This window comes from Ammospiza nelsoni, chromosome 3, assembly GCF_027579445.1.
Source record: "Ammospiza nelsoni isolate bAmmNel1 chromosome 3, bAmmNel1.pri, whole genome shotgun sequence".
In the NCBI taxonomy this organism is placed as follows: domain Eukaryota; kingdom Metazoa; phylum Chordata; class Aves; order Passeriformes; family Passerellidae; genus Ammospiza; species Ammospiza nelsoni.
The window spans coordinates 32,540,722-32,560,503 of NC_080635.1; the positions used below are offsets into that span (position 1 = coordinate 32,540,722).

A 19,782-nucleotide genomic window follows, 5' to 3' on the forward strand; every position below is an offset into this window, starting at 1 on the left:
GTTACTCTGTCTTCTAGCCCAGGTAGCTCTACTCAGTGAGCTTTGCTAAAAGAAAAGTCACTGGATTAAACCACTGTCTTGAGATGAACCTGAAAAAGCACATTTTTCAAGACTAGGTGATGCCTACAGCTGTTTTTTTTCTACAGTTTAGTGACATGAGCTGGAAAGACCCCTCTAATTGTGGTGAAATCTTAACATCTGAAAAGCAAAATACTGTCTTCAGTATGCCTTTCTAGAGTTCAGGGTTTAATACAGATCTCTTACAGTATACATCAGCATTCTGCCCTGACTCCCTCTGCTTTTGTCATTCATAGATGACAGCAGCTATTCATTCATGTTTCCAAATTAGTTCTTGTGTAAGCAAGGTGCTTTTGTAATCAGACAGATGGCCTAGGTTTGATTTCTGACCTAGAGCTTGCCTGTCAGGGAAGAAAATGCCACTTGTCACTATCTATAAGATCTGCAGTGACACATTACAGGGAGAGCTTGAGGCTAATAATGCCGAGGTTGTGTTCAGTCCCCATATGGGCCATTCACTTAAGAACTGGACTTGACAAGCCTTGTGGGTCCCTTCCAACTCAGAGTATTCTGTGATTCTCTGAATTCCATCTGGAATTCAGGGAGGATTGCATACAGTGAAGTCCTAGGAAAAGAATCAGGGCCAGCATCCAGGCACAGAAGAATCCTGCTCAAAGTGCAGAGGTTTCACATTTTTATTAGAACAAGCAGTAAACAAAATTTCCTAAGTATAAAATGTAGATATTTTCTAGTTCTTGAGTCCTTCTCCCAGACAGAAGAGTCACAGCATGAAGGGCAGATCGAGATTCTTCTCACCAGTGCCAAAGTAGACGTAGCCGAACTGCTTGGTCATTGGGACGTGGTAGAATGTGAGTCCCAGCCACAGAAGGCTCCGCAGCACCACCACACTGCCCCCCTTCTCCAGCTGGATACTCCAGGAGCCTGTGTGAGAAGATGTGCAAGTGAATCACTGGAAAAGAGAAAGAGGCAGCACTCCTGCAGCAAGTTAACCTAAGCTGAGAGAAGGGCTGCCATGGGTTCTGCCTGACCTGTTAACAGTGCACAAGGCTGCACTGGGGTTTGTGACACCTGAAAGGAGGGAACTCGGGGAGAACTTAAACCTCGATGCTCTGTTTTCCTTTTGTCAGTTCAGCCCTGCAGGCTGCCCTCGTTTCCAGATGTCTGTCTGGGTTCACATCGTAGCATATTCCCATGGCTATGGTGGTGATGTCTGTGTCACAGGAAGGGACCCTCAAGCTCCAGACTGGTACAGCTGATCCCCAGGAGAGGCTGCAGCTATTCTTGGCTCTATCTGAGTGGGCAGCAGTTACTCCAACAAGCTCTGCCACCTACTTGGTGTAGCTAATAGCTGTAGAGAGCCAAGATGAGCTATAGCAATCCTGCATAGGAATTAAATTTGTCCTTAAAATAAACTTCTAGCATTAGTAGTGGGAAGAGAAAGAAGGTGCTTTCCTCCTTCAGGGAACACTGGTTTCTCTGATGCAGCAACTGGAAAAAAATGAGAGAATGAAAAGTAGGGTATTTCCTATCTGAGAAATATATGGAAAAGGTTAATTCTCTTCAGTCTTTCTTGGCTCCACCGTTGAAGAGGATGTGCGTGGTAGGGGCAAAGGGATTGGTTTCCACATTAATTTTGTTTTGGCTCCACAGAAGAGGTTCAGAGCCAGTGTGAAAATGCAGTTTCTTCTGGATACAAGGAGCTCAGAGCCTCTGAGTATTTATTTTGCATCTGACATGACAGCTTGGGAATTGTGCCAGAGGGAGGGGGCTGAAGAATCAGGTTGGATTCAGTGCTGGAGGGCAAGGAGCTGCCAGGAGAAGAAAATACCAACTTCAGCACCAAATCAGTAATACCTAGAGGCTACAAAGTAGGGAAGAAAGGTGCTTCTGAATCTCCATCTAAAAAAAACAGGAGCAGGCCCAAATTAAAAAAATGTAGTTGGAACTGTCAGGCTACCATTGGCCTAGAGTCAAGCAATCAGCCTATCTGTACCCAAAGCCAAAATCTGCCAATTCCAGAATAAGCAGAAAGCACATAATGTGTTGGGCTATTTAGGCAGTATTCATCTTTGTAGATAATTTTAGGCTCATTAATTTTAGGCTCATCAATTTATGCTATGATTCATGCTTACTCATGTCATGGTTAGCCTGGGGAAGGGCTTCTGTGATTGCTGTCAGCTGCGTGTCCTCCTGTTCCCACTCACTCGTGACTCTGGGCCAATTTTAGTCACATCCAGCAAAGGGCTGAAGGGCTTTAACACCCCAGGTTCCTACAGCAGGTCTCCCTGGGATGTGGCCCAAGGGCTGACTGCAGCTCCTGGAGCTTTGGTCTGCCAGCAGCTGCAAGGAAGCACAGGCTGTCAGGCCTGCCTGGCAGCCGCTAGCTGGGCAATCCGCGTTCGTGCAGCCTCGGGCTCTTGTGTGCTCCCTGGCAGTAGATGTTGTCTCACATGCAGTTCGTGGCAAACTACAGTAGCTGAGGAAAGGAGGGAAGTTGAGGGGAAATGTTAATGTGGTGGCTACAGAATCAGAAAGGAACAATACAGTTCAGAACCCTGTAAAACCAGGTGTTGAATTGTGCTGCTCACCTGTTACCTAACTCTTCACTTCCTATCTCTGTACTTCTCAAAAGTTTCTTGGACACCACTGTTTTCTCTGCCTCCTTCTTCAGTAAATTTCACATTTGTTAAACTATAATATGCAAGTCCTGTGTCATCTCTGATGTGCTGCCTTTCAAAGTACCCTCTTCAGTCATGTGCAAATGTGGAACTCAGTGAACAGCAAGAATGCCTACCTCCTTCCTGACAGACTGGACAGAAGTACAAAACAGACATTCGCAGTCAGGAGATTTCTGCTTTGGAGAACTTACTTCTAACTCACTCTCTTCCACATTTCCACTAAAGACAAACAACTAGGGTTGCAGTAAAACAGAGGACTACTTAATATCAGACAGTCAATACAGGTGTGTGCCATCTTTCCACCTTCCACTTGTGATATTCTTTACACAAGTCCTAGATACAACATGAGCTAGTATCTTCACAAGCAGTGGTTTCACATACAAGGCAACCTCAATCTCCGATTCAGTCTCTCCAGTGCCACTCTTATGGACACAAACTGGCCTGGATTTTTTTCACACCTGGAGTAAAAATGCCTGTTATGGTTCAGCCACTGGGATTACAAATCCTGACTGAGGGGATCAGTGTGTTCTTAAGAAATTCCATCACTTGGGTAGCATGGAAACCCAGATGAGGAACACTTCTGCTACAAGGCAGATCATCCAGTGACTGCAGCACTGCAGCCATTCGCTGTCAAAGGACAAGCTTTCAGTTTCTTCATCTTTGTCTCTAAAAGTTTCCAGCATTTGCTACTGACAGTAGCATGACCATGTGTAGGAGTGTTAATCAACAAGTAGCAGGCAACTAGGTCTGAATGTAATAGTGACAAGTAACTCTCAATTTCTCCTCTGAATGATTGCTCCCAGCACATGGTTCTTCAGCTTGAATTTGTATAAATGACCTACAAGTCTTTCTTCCAAATACTGCTGGTACTTGCTGCAGCTTTACACACTGGTTTTTGGGGAAGGGGATGATGACACACTGTAAACTTCTCATAAAGTTTCTCTGACAAAAAGATAAGTCAATAAGGAACTCTAAATGTCTGTGATTTAGGACCAGTCCTTTGAGAAGCAAGTCTGTCAAGAATAGGACTATGCCTTGCCTTGCTGGGTGGTGAAAACCTTTAGGGATTATCTAATTTGTTAATGCCTCTCAACATACTGGAAGCATCTAACAATCTGAGTACATGTGATAGCTTGCTTATATATGTTCACCTACACAGATGAACCCTCTGCCCCAAACCATTTTTACAGAACAAAAGGAAATGCCTGGAGCACGACAACTGGGAAAGGTAAGAGGGAAAACAGGGTTTTCAATGCTCTTAGGAACTGTATCTGGGTTTAGACATCTTTTTGTTGGATAAATTCACAGAGGAGGTAGAGTAAATCAAGTTCAACATAATTAAGTGCCCATATCTATGCTCTGAGGCAATAGAGTACATGGATCCATGATCTCCTCAGAACTTTTACCCAGTGACACACAGGCTTATCAATCTCAGCAGAGTATTCATCAGCAGTTAACTCTGCCGATCAAAGGAACTTCCCATGCACCTTCACACCTGGCAGAAATGTACAGATAAAATTGAAGATGGCTCCATTCACTTTCACCTACATCTCTGAAGGCTGTGATGTACAGTTTCTACATTTGCCTATCATCTGTCCAAGCTGCCAATTCTCAAAGAGCTTGAATATGTCATTTCATAAATGTGAGACCTTTGGGCAATATTAATTATTATTGTTATACTTTCCAGCTCTTCTCTGGCCCTTCATTCTGCATGTAGTTCTACACAAATATGAACAGTAAAGTTTTGCTGAAGCTGCATAAGCCTTCCTGTTTAGTGAGGGCCTGAACAAAAACAGGCAGGTTACGTAAGGGCAATCCCATCTGGACCAGCACAACATAGGTTGAGAACAGGAAAAATTTACAAAAAACTGTCTGGAACTGTAATGTCATTTTCACTGGCATCCTGTTTTCAGCCAGAATGATGATTAATCCTAGAGCTGCTCTTTATTCTGCAGAGCCAAAGGGTAGCAGCAGTGCCATCTTCCACCTTCTACTAACTGGATCACTAGAGACCTTTTTCTATTCTAATCATCAAAGGTGTTTTTTCAATATACTTTTCCAGACTGGACTTGTGTAATACACAAAACCCATTCAGAAATGGCATTTGATACACAATGCTGGTGTATCTTCTAAGAAGAGATTACATTAAAGTTCTGGAACCTCTTTGGGTTCTTTAGTCTTTTTCATAAAAGGAAAAAAATTAGAACCTGTTATCTCATTACTTTTTTTCCCCCCACACCTCACCACATCAGCTCTATTTGAGGAGCTGCTGCATAAAACAAAATTTGAACTCGTGAGACATGGAGAAAGTTGTTCTCTCAGAAAGATACAGGACACTTGTGTTGTCTTCTGTCACAGCTCAAACCTCACAATACTACAATACTCAAACAATATGCTGTTTGAGCATATTGGGAGGGCCTACCTTTTTTTGGGAGGGCCCACCTTTCTTGTTGGAGTTTGAAATATTGATGTTGTAAATCACTCTAGAAAGTAACTATTGAACAGTATGCAATAATAGCTTAAAATAAATATACTACCTTTTCTTCCTTAAGAGAAAGTCTTAGAAATGCATTTAATAATGCAATATAAAAAGGAATGAGAACTATGAAAATTAAATGCTACTTTCATTCTCTTTTTTTCTTTTTCTCTCTTTTGTTTTTTAAGCTTCTGTGCTATTACAGATGGTTGTTGGGGTAAAACCATCACATAGATACCTTCAGGTCTGTATTACTGTAAAAATGTAGAATTAGACTGCTGAGTCCAAATCCTTTCCATCACTGGCTGAGAATATTCCATGGCAGTCCCTGTGTCAGACAATATGTCTCCTACTGAGAGACTGGGAAGCTCAAACCATCAGCCTGTAAGGTACACCAAGATTCCTAGATAAAAGTTGTCAAGAAAAAAAAGATTTTAAAATATTATTATTTTCATTGGAGAAAATACAACTAAAACTAGGAGACAGCAAGTTAAGGTTGGATTTCCTAGACTTAAATACTGATTTTAACTTGCATCTCCATGTGTGCTGTCTCTAAATCAGGCAGCAGAGTTAACTGCACACATCATGTAAAGCTCACTGAGGTGCAGGGAACTGCTCATTGCTCTCACACAAGAGATTCCTACCAGTAACACTGCTCTGGTGAGGTTCCCAAAGTTCAAAATACGTTTCTTAAAAGAGCAAGTTAATATTTAGACTGCACCCAGCAAACTTAAGAAAGTCAAGCAGGCTTTCTGTGCTGAAAGTATTGCCTGTTGCTGCTCCAGAAGGGAAGGGAGGGAGCTGCTGTGTGGGAGGAAAGAGCATGGGAAAAGTATCCGCTGGATGAAGATCTGGAGCTTCCTATCCCACTTTGGATCAGGCTGCAGCCTCCACCCCTCCAAACACAGGCAGGAATTCTGAGGAGTTCCTTACATCTTTCCCAAACAAGAAAGTGCTTTGAAGATCCTGATGCTCACCCTGTGTTAAACCACTGCCTTTTTTATGGCCCTTCAACAGCTGCCAGAACACCAGGGCTGAATTTCAAAAGTCAACCTCCTTCTCAGCTTCTTCTTCCTTTCCAGTCGCCAATAGAAATCCCTGTCTCATCCCCCATGTCTGCCTCAGCTATGGGCTGAATCTTGTAATCCATAGAAGCAACAGGGTGCGTGAGACATGAGCTTTTAAACAAAATCCTTCCAAGAGGGCTGTTTGCAGAAGAACTTTCCTGCTGTAACTGGTCCACTTGCAGCATGACCTCTCATAACACTGCTGCTTTGGAGGTGATTCAGCAGTGCCTCATTTCAGTGCAAGCTTGAGAAGAAACAGCTTTAAGAGGTAGACAGCCTGATAGAGAGGCTCCACATTGCAAAAGCTCACAGAGGGTCATAAAAGTGACATTATCAATTCTTCTTCAAAGGAGCAAATGTCTCAAGGGAAAAGCAGCCACAGCATGGTTGCACTTACCATTAACACATTATGCTGCCACAAGAGCAGGTTACAACATCTATTGCTGCAGTTAGTCCTGAGTGAGAGTGAAGTATGGAGTCACAGGACTAATATTAACACCCGGAGAGGGACAACATAACCCTTTCCCTCTGCAAAAGCAGCTGCTGCTTGGCTGCATGACCCCAGGCACTTAGAGCTGACAAAGCCTCACTACACCCGTGGGATTTAGCTGCCATTTCCCTCCAACAGAAAATCCTACATGGGGAAGAGCTTCCTACTTCTAATTTGTTGTCTGTAGGGAACAAAGACAAATTGCAAACCGAGTAGCTGTAAGCAAAGGTCACCGTGCTTTGGCTCTCAATAAATTGTGCCACACCGACATTTCACGCACAGCCTACCAGCCATAAGGACACATCCAAACAGTCCTGTGTGGGGCCCAAACTCCTTCGTGCCACTTACTGGCTGCAAACTAAATCTCTTCCATTTGCTTGACACACCACCTGCACCCCATATGTTAACACTGCTGTCAATATTTCCAATTCCCCATATAACTATTTAATAATAATTAAATAAAAACACAGACTGGTTGTAGGTTCAGTACTATTTTTAAAAGCCTCCAGAGCCAAGAAAGCACAGCTTACAGTCAGATGCTGCCAAGTGGCTCTTGCATGGTCCTAATGCCTGCCATGTCCTTGACACACAAATACCACCATGCCCAAAACCTAAAGTAAAATGGTCATACTCTAGAGGCTTTTCCTCTCCATTATCCTCTTCCACTGGGGATTCCTGTGCAGTAGAAATTATTTGAACAGGCCCAGGCCTTCTATTTACACATGAAGAACCTGTTTCCTGCTGACAAGGAAGACCCAGGGATTGCAGTGCTGTCCCAGATACACGGTATTCAGGCACCTCCAAGTAAAAATGAAATTCAGGCCTAAATGATATTTAGACATCTGACAACAGTGCTGCTTAATCCAGCTGAAGCAACCTCTGCCCTTATCCCCACCCTCATCATTCTTCCATCATAGAGACCACAAAAGTGTTTATTTACTCCTTAGTGAGTCAGGTAGGGAAAATAATCTGGCTGAAAAATATACTAGAGAGAAATAACATTATTTTTCCAGCTGGAATCTGCACAACCAGCAATGCCAACACAAAAGAAGGGACAATACACAGAAATAAATGAGCACCAGAGGATGGGAAGGACTGGAAAAGCTAGCACTGAAGTAATACACATCAAATTAGAGCGTCCCTTATTGCCCTGTTAGTTTGCCCTTTAGTCCTAAATCCACCTGATAAAACAAAACAAAACCAAACAAAAAGATTCTAATTAAGAGAAAGACATAGACTGCACAGAAAGCATTAGAATAAAGACTTGGAATAGGGCTGTGCACTACAGGAAACAGCAAGACCATATGAAACCAAAACTTATAAAGAGTAGGAAAAACTGATTAAAATCCATGTTATTTGTATTCTGACAATTACAGTACAGATCACTGAATCTTAGGTTTTCTGTAGTAAATTTAGAAATCTTTCAGAGTGGCAAATCAGCTCCTTCCAAAGCACGAGTTATGCTGGGTCTCATCACACTCCATATTTCTTGTTCAGCTGGTCGCTGTGGAAACGTTTTTGGAGCGTGCCAGGAGTCACGTAGCATCTACCTGGGGAGCCCCTGCATTAATCCGTCACCTTCGTGGGTTTCTCTGAGCCCATTGGCTGGTGGCAAGAAAAAGGAGTCTCTTGCCCCTCCCTGCTCTGAATGAAAGACGCTTCCTCTAAATCTTGCTACAGGATTTCAGGCTCAATTCAGCTTCTTTGGGGCTTTTGTCACCAAACAAATGTGATGTCTTTGAAAGAAAGATTAACAGTTTGATGAAAGGATGCAATGGGCAGCTTTGTTCTAGCCTGCTTCCCCTAGAGCTTTTGGTCACTGTCACTTTCTTACCCACGGGAGAATATCTGTCTGACTCTCAGAGGAGATTATGGCCACCTTGTAAGATTTTTCCTCTCCTGGTAACAAAGCACTGGCCACTTTGAGGAGGTGATAATGATGAACAGGGGCTGGATTAGGAGCAAAGAACCTCACATTGATCTCTGAATTCTGAGAAAACACAAAGGAGTCGATGCTGGGATTCAAAACCCACCAAATGCTTAGAGCACATCCAGTTCGCTTTCCTGCAGGAGGGGCAAGTCCACAAGCCCTCTCAGTCCCCCAGTTGTAATTCTTACCTCATCATCAAATTAGCAAGGCTAGTTAAAAGAGCTTGGGATGAGGAACAGATGGCATGGATTATAAACTGTTGATGTTTTTGTACTAAACTAGATACTGGATTCTGGACCAAATTACCCAAAGAGTTTACCAGTTTCTGAGAATAATGTCACACTGAGCATTTCCACATAGCACAGTGCAGTGCTAATTCTGAACACTGAAGGCTAAGCATCTTTTAATGCCTGTGATAGCCTAGCTATTTCTGCTCAGCATAACTGCTCTACAAATATACCCTAAGATGAACTGTCACTTGTCCTTTTCCCTTTACACACTGCCACACATCCCTTCAGCATGCAGATTTTCAATCCATATGACATTTGTGTACAGTAAAACAAGATGATGCTATGTGGTTTCTTCCTTTCAAAAGCGCTGTGGCCAAATGGGCAGCACACAGCAAAGCAAAGCTGTACACAGGGCTGGCACCAATGCCAATGACTGCACAGGCAGGAGCTGCCACTCCTTGGAGCCCCTTCAGAGACAGATCCCTCCTAGCAAAAGCTGACCTCGTTCTGACTTCAGTGACACACAAACTGTCCTAGGATTTTCCCCACAAGTAATTTTTCATCATTCCCTAGAGAATAGGTTAGGCCAAGGCAGACTGATGTGGTGATAAACCTGCAGCTTCTGGTTCTATAAGGCTTTACCGGCATTTCCCATCATTTTAGCAAGAAGTTCATCTCCTTTTCACGTCCAAGGAACCAGCAGCTTAAATGGAGACAGGGTGGGTCATGATTTCTTTCACTGAGGAGAAAAAAAAACCTTTTCAACCCCGGAAAGTTACTATGAAAACTCTGCTTCTGTCCTCATTCTTTCCCTACAGCAGTCTGGAGGGTGAAGGACTCCACCACAGCTTTCAGTTGATGGGCAGCCCTGTTCCAGTATAAACTCATCCAAGGTCTGACTAAATGAGAGCCTGAGGTGATACAGACCCAGGACCCAAAAGCAGTGAATATGCTGCTTTATTATCCATAGTCACAAAGCCCAAGGAAAACAGCTCCTAATCAAAGCAGACCATGATCAGCCAGTCAGAAGCTCTAATACTAGCTGGCCCAGGAGTCCTCCTACCATGCTACCACATGAGAGGTTCCAGTCTGATCTTGAACTCCTGAACTGGCAGCACCCCAGCTGGTAGGAGGAATAGCATCTTGTCTTGCTCCCAGACAACTTTCTTGGGTCACTGCAGGAATCCCCCTAACAGCCTCTACATATCACTGGTAAAACTTAAGAGTGACCCTACAGTTGAAGAATGTAGGGGACATATATTGTGTATGTCCATTCACATGCATGTAATCTCTAAGGATGCTGAGAAAGCCATAGAAAAGCTTAGTGACCATTCCAGAAACTGGCTAAGCTTGAAAGGGAGAGAATATCTTCTCTATACCTTCAGTTCAGGAGGCCAGTATGCCCCACACAGTCTGGAAACTCAGGACATACCTCTTCCTTGATTTGATGCCGCTCTGGGTGATTTTCTTTCTCATTTTACTTTTTCGTGATTTCCTTTTCTGTGCTCAGCACCGACAATGCTGGCACCATAGTGCACCCTGCTGGAAGGCAGCAGCTAGAGTCATGCTGGAATTCTTTCCAGGGATGGCTGACTTCAGTTTGAACAGGGACATTCAGGTACCAATGCTTTTACTAACAATCCACTAGGCCAGCTACTGGGTTCGATTTTCAGATCAGAAATCCTACTGTTCTGATGCACAGTCATCTCGTTTTCTCATTCACTAACACTGTATTTTAAAGCTTGTTTGTCAAAACTACTTGTATTAATGTCAGGTAACTCCATGGGATTCTGTAGCTCAGTTTCACACATTCACCAAGCCTAAGGATCACATCTCCCAGCGAAGAATGAGGATAGCTGTGAGCCATGCTAGGTATTTCAGTCTACATTTTCGCAACCTCTTTTTGTCCTTGCAAACAACAAGTACTGCCCTCTCATTTATTATGAGTCTTTTAGTTTGGATTTCAGTGAGACAGCTTGAAAAGCCTTGTCCCCGTGTGGCTCTTGGCAGGCTAAGGAGTAAAGTGCTCTTGCTCTCGGCTTTCACAGAGCTGGGGAGGTGCTGCTTATTGTTAAGCAATGAAAGGGGAGGGCTCAGGTCACATCTGTGAAATGTTAGTGGAGAAGGGAGGCTGGGTGAAAGTAGGTGGCCAGCACAGCGTAGCACTTCGCTGGATTTTGCAAGGCCACTAGGGAGATAGGCAGCCATTTGTCTTAGAGCCCTGATAAAGGGCCCTTGCCTCTGGTGGCTGGCTGGGGGCTGTAAATACCTCTGCAGACACAGACTCTTCAAATGGCTGGAGACCGAGGCTGATAGGGGATTAATCGCCTTGAAGGGAGGAGGGAGGGGGATCGAAAGCAAGTTAATTAGCTGTGTTAATGTATGGAGATAAAGCAGGGTCGTGCCTCCTGGCCTTCTTCCTTCCTGCACCCTGACTTTTGGGACAGCCATGATGGGGCTACCAAAATGGCCCTTGAGAGCAGCCACAGAAACTCTCTCCCACTTAGAAAGGCAGCCTCTCCATCTTCAAGGACCCATTAGGCACCAGCTTTTCCTAAACTGATAAAGACTGTGCTAATGAACCTCAGATGACAGGAGGTTACTGTTCTAACCAAGGCCACTGCTCAGCAAGCTTACAGAAAAGCTCATGCTCAAAGTTTTCAGCCAAAGAAATGGCCACAAATCTCTTTGTCTGTAATGCTGTACAAGGAGTGCTCCAAAACCACTGCACTTTTGGGTGAAGAAAAAGCTACAATCCAAGTGGCTGTCACTTTCTCCACAGTCAAATGGTAAAGGAGCTGGAATGATCTTCTGTCTAGGCACTTCTTCTACCTTACCTTCATCTTGAAATGGCAAGTAGACAAGACTCACTGATTCATCCTGCCACTGTATACCCATTTAGACTGATGCTATAAAATCTATCCCAGCAATAAGTCAGGCAGTAAGTCAGGAATCTCCTCAGCCCTCTTTTGAGCCCTCACATATCATAGTTCAGAAAGCAATGCAGCTGAAATGAGCTGACTTGCACTTGGAACCCATTGTCACCTTTGTGTTACTGTCACTGACAATGAAGAAGTCCAAGCTGAACATCACCCTCCATGGCTGCCATCAAGTTTATGGCCAGGCATACCAGGAATCTGGACTCCTACAAACCACTGCCCATTAAACTGAAGTCAGTTATGCATATCTGGGACTATCAATGTGTATTTGCATTTGACTGAAACAATTTCCAGGAAGACATCCAGAGTGATGTTAAGATACCAAGAGACATAGGCTCATCCATTACCCTTGCTAACTGGTCATCTTTTCACTCTTAGAAATTGTATCTCATTGTTCATTTTAGTTCTGGATATGATTTTTAGCTGCTGATTCCTGCTATGCCTTTCTCTGCTATAATAAATAGATCTTCAGTACCTAATACTTAAACTCCACAGAGTATTTACACAGTGTAACACAGCCATTCTCACAGGCTTTTCCTCAAGATAAACAGACTGAACTGTTTATGTCTCTCACCAGCCCTTGAATCATTTTGTGACTCTTTCCAGTTTTTCAATGTGCAGTAATCCAGTTATGATTCCACTAACAGTATATGCAAAAGTAAAGTCACCCCCCTGTTCCTAGTTGCTACACCCTTGTTTATGTGTCTGCAGATCAAGTTACCCTTTTAAGTCTCAGGATCAGCCTGGGAGCTGATGTTCAGTGGCTTGTGCCTGGATTTCCTTTCAGAGCCACAGTTTCTAGAATACAATTCCCAGATTCTGACTTTCAGTCCTTACTTGCCTCATGTGGCTTTGCAGGTATGTACACCAAAATGTACTGTAGTTAAGTAAGCCCAGTTTTCCAGATGTCTGTATCCATCCTGCCTTGTCATTATTTGTCTCTCCACCAACCCTTTACTTTTAGATCATTTATAAATAAGTTGAAGGATATTAATATTGGCACTGGTCCCTTTCTGACCTCTCCCAGAAACACCCATTCACTGAATTCTGAATCACAGCTGCTAAGGAAGATTCAATTTAGGGGAATAAATCTGCAATGCCAGGATTTATTAAAGATTATTATGCCGTAAGTCTCCTGAGATAATGATTTCAGAAGTAACTGATCTGACTCTGCCATTTTAATGTTTTTGATCCACAGTAAATGTTGTTTAACTCTACCCTCCCTTAGCAAACAGTCTGAAAACTGTCTGAAACAGTATTTCATTGTCTTTGCTTGATACAAGTCCATATTCTTTCCAAAAAGAAAAGAGAAAAAAATCAAGCTCTTCTGCCCTTCCACATGCTTATCAGTCGTTTTACCATCACCATTTAGTGATAGTTACCAGTACCTTTACTATGCTTTCTTTTCTTCTCAATACAGTTTAAAAAAATATCTGCCTTACTATTGTCATGGACTACTCTAGTTATTCTGGCTCCCTTTGTCATTCTCTATTCATTATAAATTCCAATTTATATCAATCATTAATCATTCCAAACCTTCTGCATTTCCTTTTATATGTCTTTTTTATTCTAATTTCTACTCTTAATCTACAAGTGAACTGTGGTTACTTGTAGATTAAGAATAGCCAAAAGCAGCTATTCACTAACTGGGGGTCATGACTTTTGAAGAAAGTCTTCTCATAAAAAGCCTATTTCCACTCATATCTTTTCCTATCTAGACATACTTCCCCACCTAGATCAGTTTTTATCAGTGTTCTGTTGGTGTTCCTTATCTCCATATCAAAGTGATCTGATTCAGTAATCTGTAACAAACCCTCAGAGTCAAGTTATTGCTTTTCTGAATTGCAGTTTGAAAGTGCCAAAGACCTGAATTCTCCATCCCTTGTCTCACTTCCTTCCAAGCTTTCCATTCTACACTCCTACCTCAGGCTTTCACTCATCCCCTTTCTTTATCCTTGCAGAATGGGGCACAGTTTGATCTGATACCAGGGTCACACTGAGATTAACCTTCCCCCTCCATTTTCACTTCCCCCATTATTATCAATGCCTGAAATATGTCTACTATTTCATATCTTCACAACACTAAGTCATCAAGTGAAAATGCTGTAGGCATGCTAGGAATTATTGCTATTTGCTTTGCCATTCCATTATCTACAAGCAGATGTAAAACTGCCACAGCCCTAGTTCCTGAAATACTATGTCCAGGGTTCCAAACTCCATGCAGCAGAAAGGACAGCTCGGGCAATGTGCCAGCAGCTGAAAGGCCACATCTAATTGTGCATAAAGTTGAGCAGATTGTCTGCTTAGACTAGAGCAAACAAGCTTATCTTTAATGCAGACATATGGCCAGCAAAACCTACAGATCCCAGCATGCAACGTTCTGGCCAGCTGGCCATTTGGATGAGGATTAAGCATTACACGATCTGATACTGTGGTGACAGAAGATGTGTATCACAACCCCTCCATGTTCATGCTATTGAGACAAGGTTCTCATTTCCCACTTTTCTCTAGAATAATTTTTAAATATGCATTAAAAAAAAAAGCTAAGTCAGTCACTTGTCTGTGGGAGCTGAGACACCAAGAAAAAAAAAGACCGAATGATTAAAGGAGGAGCAGCAACATATTCTGAACTTTTAAAGTACACAGATAACCTGATAGACACACAGACAGAATCTGGAACCTGCAAACACTACAGATATCACTGGTAAAGATAAGAATGGCAGACAGTTTTGTTACAAAACTCCAGGTTTTCCAATTTTGCACTAAACTCTGCTTTAACATTGTTGCCTTTATTCAACCAATTTTAATTTCCTTTCTTCCCACCTCTCAGCTGTCATATAAAATGTTCTCTCTGCCTCCAACTTTCCATTCTGTAAGACACCTCTGCTCTCCTATAATGACACACCATATATCTTATGACAGTTACCCCCTTGACAGCCATCACAGATGCTGTCTCCAATTAATAGAGAAAACTATTCCAACAGAGTTGTTACTTTTAGACAAGTTAAAATCAGCCCTTAATCTCTCAGTTCTGTTCTTTAGGTCTTTTGAGATGCTAGGGGAATTTAGCCAATGCAGGCTGGGAGCGTCACTCCAATGTCGCTTACTCCCAAATCACTTCTTATGTATTTATTGAGAAAAGAGATGAATCTAGCTTCAGTCACAATTCTAGATGCAATAAATTTGAGAATTCCTACTTCTGCTCTGACAGTAATTGTTCAAGACAGGATCTAACCAGGAAAGGCAAGAAAAACTTCAGGTCAAAATGAGGGGATTTGCTAGACTATGAACATGTCAGTAAATAGAAAAAGCACTGTCTACTTTTTCATCTCTGTCAGGACCAACATGCACTGTCAGAGCTCAAGGAAAGTAATCTGAGAACCAGAGTTTGAGTATCTCACAACCAGGAGCGAATCTGGCAAAGCCATGCTGATAAAATCAGCAGAAAGCCTGTGTCTGTCCTGGTTCCCCCCACCCCATTTTCACAAGCAACCAGTACTTTTAGGCAAACTGAATGCTTGTTAAACGATGCTGGGTTGATCTTTCTTTAATGTCAGAGCTCCCATCTGCATGTGATAGAATGCAATTAGAGAGGCTACATGCCTTGATGATCCTGTAACCAATTCCTGTCTTAACTCTCTCACCTCCTTCATCTTATCCCCCAATTCAGGACAAAGCAAGCAGAGCTGCACGGGCACCATGAAGAATCTTCTCTTGCCTCAGCTGCACTTTAACTCAGGTAGTCTTTCAAAGGCAACTTTTTCAAGGATACTGAAATCTACACTAACAGCAACATCCACTCAGGAAGGGGCTAAAGGTTCACGCTTACACAGACATCAATCTGCCACAGAAACACCATCACAACAGTGGCACAGTTGAGCCCTACTTTCTATCTGCTACCAGGTAAAATACAAGACTAATTTGATTTGAAGACTTTAACAAAGCCACCATCTTCATGTCTAACACATGGTGTGTCTCCCTACCACGAGGGAGGGAGGGAAGGAGCAGTGGGAAGGCAAACAGTAGCAATACCTGAACTACCATACAAAACTGCAGCTAAAATTTTCTTAGGAGCTATCTAGGATCTAATCCCTCTTGCAATTCTGCTTTGAGTCAAAAGGGCCACCTCAATGAGCCAGTGTATGTAAAAATGTGCCGTCTGTCCAGACTACATCTCTGGAAAACGGCTGCATAAGGACACTCCCAGTAAGTTGAAGAGCGGTTTAGATTTTAGCAGTTTATGCTCTGTCAAAAATGTTCAGAATTCAGGCAGGAGCTCACATTCCCAGTTCTTTTTTTTTGCCAAAAGGACGATTGGGAGGAGAGGGTAAGAAGAGAGAGGAAGGGAGGGAGGGAGGGAGGGAGGGAGAATCTCAAAAGCTATTTACAACACTGGCAATTCACTGTCCATCCACTCAATTCCATCTGACACAGTCACCTACTATCCTATCCTACTACACCTCGACAGGAATAAAATAAAAAAATCTAAGTTTTAATTGTTTCCCTAGAATCTCCCTCAACAGAGGACATGAAAACACTCAGTCCAATCCAAAAAACTGCAGCAAATCAGCAAAGCCAGACAGAAACAAATAATAAGCCGCTCCCATTTCTTTAGAGAAATATCTTGCCAGAGGGATCCCTGGAAGAGACTTTAAATATATTTGCAGTTGTCCAGCAGAACAGCAGAGATGTAAATTGAAGATACAATCCAGTATGCCTGGTTTTTTTTCTCCTTTCACGGTGTATAATTCTGCCACAGTGCAGACTATTCCAACAAAGTTTATCCAAGGAACATTTGAATTCACCCTCTTTGAGATATCAGCTTGGTGTTAATGAGAGCCCATTTAGATAAAGAAGAGAAATACTGGGTGGAACAAGAGGTGTGAAATACTTCAAACCACATAAATTCTCTCTATCACTCGTGGAGTTATCTCTCCCAATAGGGTCACCAGTTGTCACAGGCTTTACAGAAGTCAGGAGGGAATATGGCAGAGGCAGAGTGTGGTCAGACCTGTTGAGAGGATGTGACAGCCCTGGTACACTTACATCTTTCCATTTTAAGCATTTAGAATTGCTTAAAATAGGAAGTAATGACAATATTTAGTAAAGGATAAAGTTCCTTTACAGAGTCACAGAAGCTTCTCATACCACCTCTACAGTAACCCACACCAGTCCCCTGTGTTCCCAAGGCTACTCAACATCCCTATTGCCCTCCCTCTCATTGCATCTGTTGATTTTACTACCTTTGCCTTGTGGGATATCATGCTCCAGAGAATTTAGAAAGTCGGTGGATGGGTCCAGGTCAGCCTTTTCCAGCAGGGTTTTATTCTTCAGGTTAGTCGGCTCAGTGAAATGGAAATAGGAACTTAACTTTTTTGCCTCCACCAAAGACAGACCTGTGAACAGCCATTGGTGAACATTACTATATACATGAATGAACCAGGATAACACACATTATACTATCAAGTATAACACTGTTTCTCTAATGCCCACAGCCCAGAACAGAATCACAATCTTTCTCTAATAGACTCCACAGAAGGCTTGTCAGAAACAGGGGTCAGCACTCCCTGATGCATTGGAGACCATACTGACTGCAGCTCCAGATAAACCAATGGGTACCGACTCGAGGACAACTTTCTGTGCCCATTTGGTCATATCCTGTATCTAAATGGACAATTCACTACTTCTGCAATTGCTAAACACTGCCACGAACTACAGCTTATACAGACAAATTACTCAGTTTAATGACTCAGAACTATTACTGACTCTTTTCCTACCTTCATACACCTGAACATTAGTGGCATTGGATTTTCTCCTCCCTGTTTGTCTTATCCAAGGGGGAAAAAAACCCAACTGAAATCAAAACATCAGTTAGAGAAAGTCATCTTAGTTTATGATCAAAGTACAGTTGATCCTGATAAAGACAATCAAGAATTTACCTTCAAAGTGTCTGTTTTCATGCACAGACCCAAGAGGAGTCTTCACAAATGCCCCCCGGGGAACGATACCAACTGCTCTGTCTATCTGTTCTATGGTAGCTATGAGGCGGGCCTCCTCCTTCATCACAGGCTTTAAAGAAAAATAGGGAAATTTTAAAGGCAGGGCTTTCCTTGTTTTTATTTCTGAAAATAAACTTGAGGTGACACAATAGACGTATCATCTTGGAGTCCCATGGCACTAAGAGGACCTCAAAAGATATTTCATCACATAGGACAGAAAACACAGTTAGGAGCAGAAAGTTTAGACTCACCAGACATCTAACTATCCATCCCTTCATCTGTTCTTTCCTCCCTCTCAATTCACCTACTTATGACTTATGTATTAATTTATAAAGAATGCTGCCTGCAGTTACTATTAAAACTTCAGAAACCGCAGTGACTATCTATACCAGTTGTGCATAATAAAGCATATTTAGTATTTCTGAGGCCTGTTGAACTCCAGCAAAAACCAAAGTAAGAGTTCAGTCAAGAAGCTGTTGCTACACAATGACAGCACGGAATTACAGACCAGAGTTAGAGAATGTTCTGAGTTGGAAGGGACCCATAAGGATCATCAAATTCAACTCTTAAGTGAACAGCCCATACAGTGATTGAAACTGCAACCTTGGTGTTATAAGCACTTGGTTATAAGCAACCTTGGTTATAAGCACTGTGCTCTAACCAAGCGGAAACTGGGTATCCTTTGCCTGACCACACGCTCATGCTGCTCATTACAAGCGAGGAGAAGCCACCACCTGCGCAGTGTGAAGGGCACAAATGTAGTGAACAGAGTTCGAAAACGTTTTGCTGTATTTACCTCCTTACCACTCTGAACCAGTCTTGCAGCAGCTTCTGGGTTTATCTCAGCCAAGCTGTACTCAAAGGAAGGATCCCCCTGAAAGCGGCCCTTCACCTCCTCAGCCAGTGCAAGCATCTCCTCGGTGGCTGGCGTCAGGAGGCTCCAGTCCAAGCAGTTCAAGCTGCCAACGACAAGCACGACTCAGGGCCGAGCCCGGTAAAGAACAGGGCTCGAGGCAACCTCGCCAGGCCGCTGAGGGGATTCCCTGAGACTCCCTCCCCGGATCCGGACAGCACCCCCCGACCCGCACGGCCCCAGGCCGGCCCCTCTCCCCGGTCCCGACCCCCGCACCTGTACAGGCGGCTGCGGGGCGCGGCGCGGTCGGGGCCCAGCCCCTGGGCGATGTAGTAGGCGCCGCGCACGCCCTGGATGCAGCCCCAGAACCAGACCCGCTCGAAGCGGTAGTCGCGCTGCAGCAGCGGCAGCGAGGCGCCCAGCGCCGCCCGCAGCTCCGGGCTGAGCCCCGCGCCGCCGCCCGCCACCAGCGACAGCGCCGCGGGCAGCGACAGCGCCTCCATGGGCTCCGCGTCCGCGTTGCCGGGAGACCGCGGCCCGGCCGGGGTCACCCCGCGCTTCCGCCGCCGCTGCCACGGACGAGGCGGGCAGCGCCGGAGCTGCCGGGCTCAGCCCGCCCCGCCCGGGACCCTGAGGCGCTGGCGGGCAGCGTCCCAACAGGGATGCGGCTATGGGTGTCTGCCTGCGCTGTGTTCCCAGTTTCAGGAGGCCTAAATCCAAATCCAAGTCCAAAATCAGGCGGGCGTACAATTGTATTGCACTTTCACCAGGATACATCAAAGGGGTCCATTTGCTTTATTTCTTACACGAACAACAGGGAAAAATAACCCCTTCTGAAGCTGACTGTTTACAATGTCACTCTTAGAGATTCTGAGGAGCGCCACGAAATTGATAAGAGTATTGAAGCACTTTCCCAAAGAAGACAGGCTGAGAAAGTTTGGACTCTTTAGCTTGGAGAAGGTTTTATAGCAACCTTCCACTACCAACAGGAAGCCAGAGAGGGACTCTTCATCTGGAACTGTAGTGATAGGATAAGGAGTGTCCGGTACAAACGGAAAGAAAGGAAATTTAGGTTAGGTAT

At 43.8% G+C, this 19,782-nt stretch overlaps 1 protein-coding gene across 1 annotated transcript; it reads right to left on the bottom strand.

The window, feature by feature from the left end:
- Positions 1-703: 703 nt before the first annotated feature.
- On the bottom strand, positions 704-19,204 carry RSPH9 (radial spoke head component 9). The gene is made up of 5 exons (XM_059468264.1): positions 18,978-19,204; positions 18,645-18,807; positions 17,789-17,918; positions 17,099-17,245; positions 704-960 (listed from the first exon to the last, which is right to left on the bottom strand). The coding sequence occupies exons 1-5, from the start codon at positions 19,202-19,204 to the stop codon at positions 800-802; spliced, it is 828 nt and encodes a 275-aa protein (XP_059324247.1). The 3' UTR covers positions 704-799.
- Positions 19,205-19,782: the final 578 nt, after the last annotated feature.

Coding starts and splice junctions, on each gene's coding strand:
- RSPH9 (XM_059468264.1), bottom strand. CDS start 19,204: ATGGAGGCGCTGTCGCTGCCCGCGGCGCTGTCGCTGGTGGCGGGCGGC. Junction 18,808..18,977: donor CCCCGCAGCCGCCTGTACAG/GTGCGGGGGTCG, acceptor TGTCGTTGGCAG/CTTGAACTGCTTGGACTGGA. Junction 961..17,098: donor GGAGCATGATATCCCACAAG/GCAAAGGTAGTA, acceptor CTTCTCACACAG/GCTCCTGGAGTATCCAGCTG.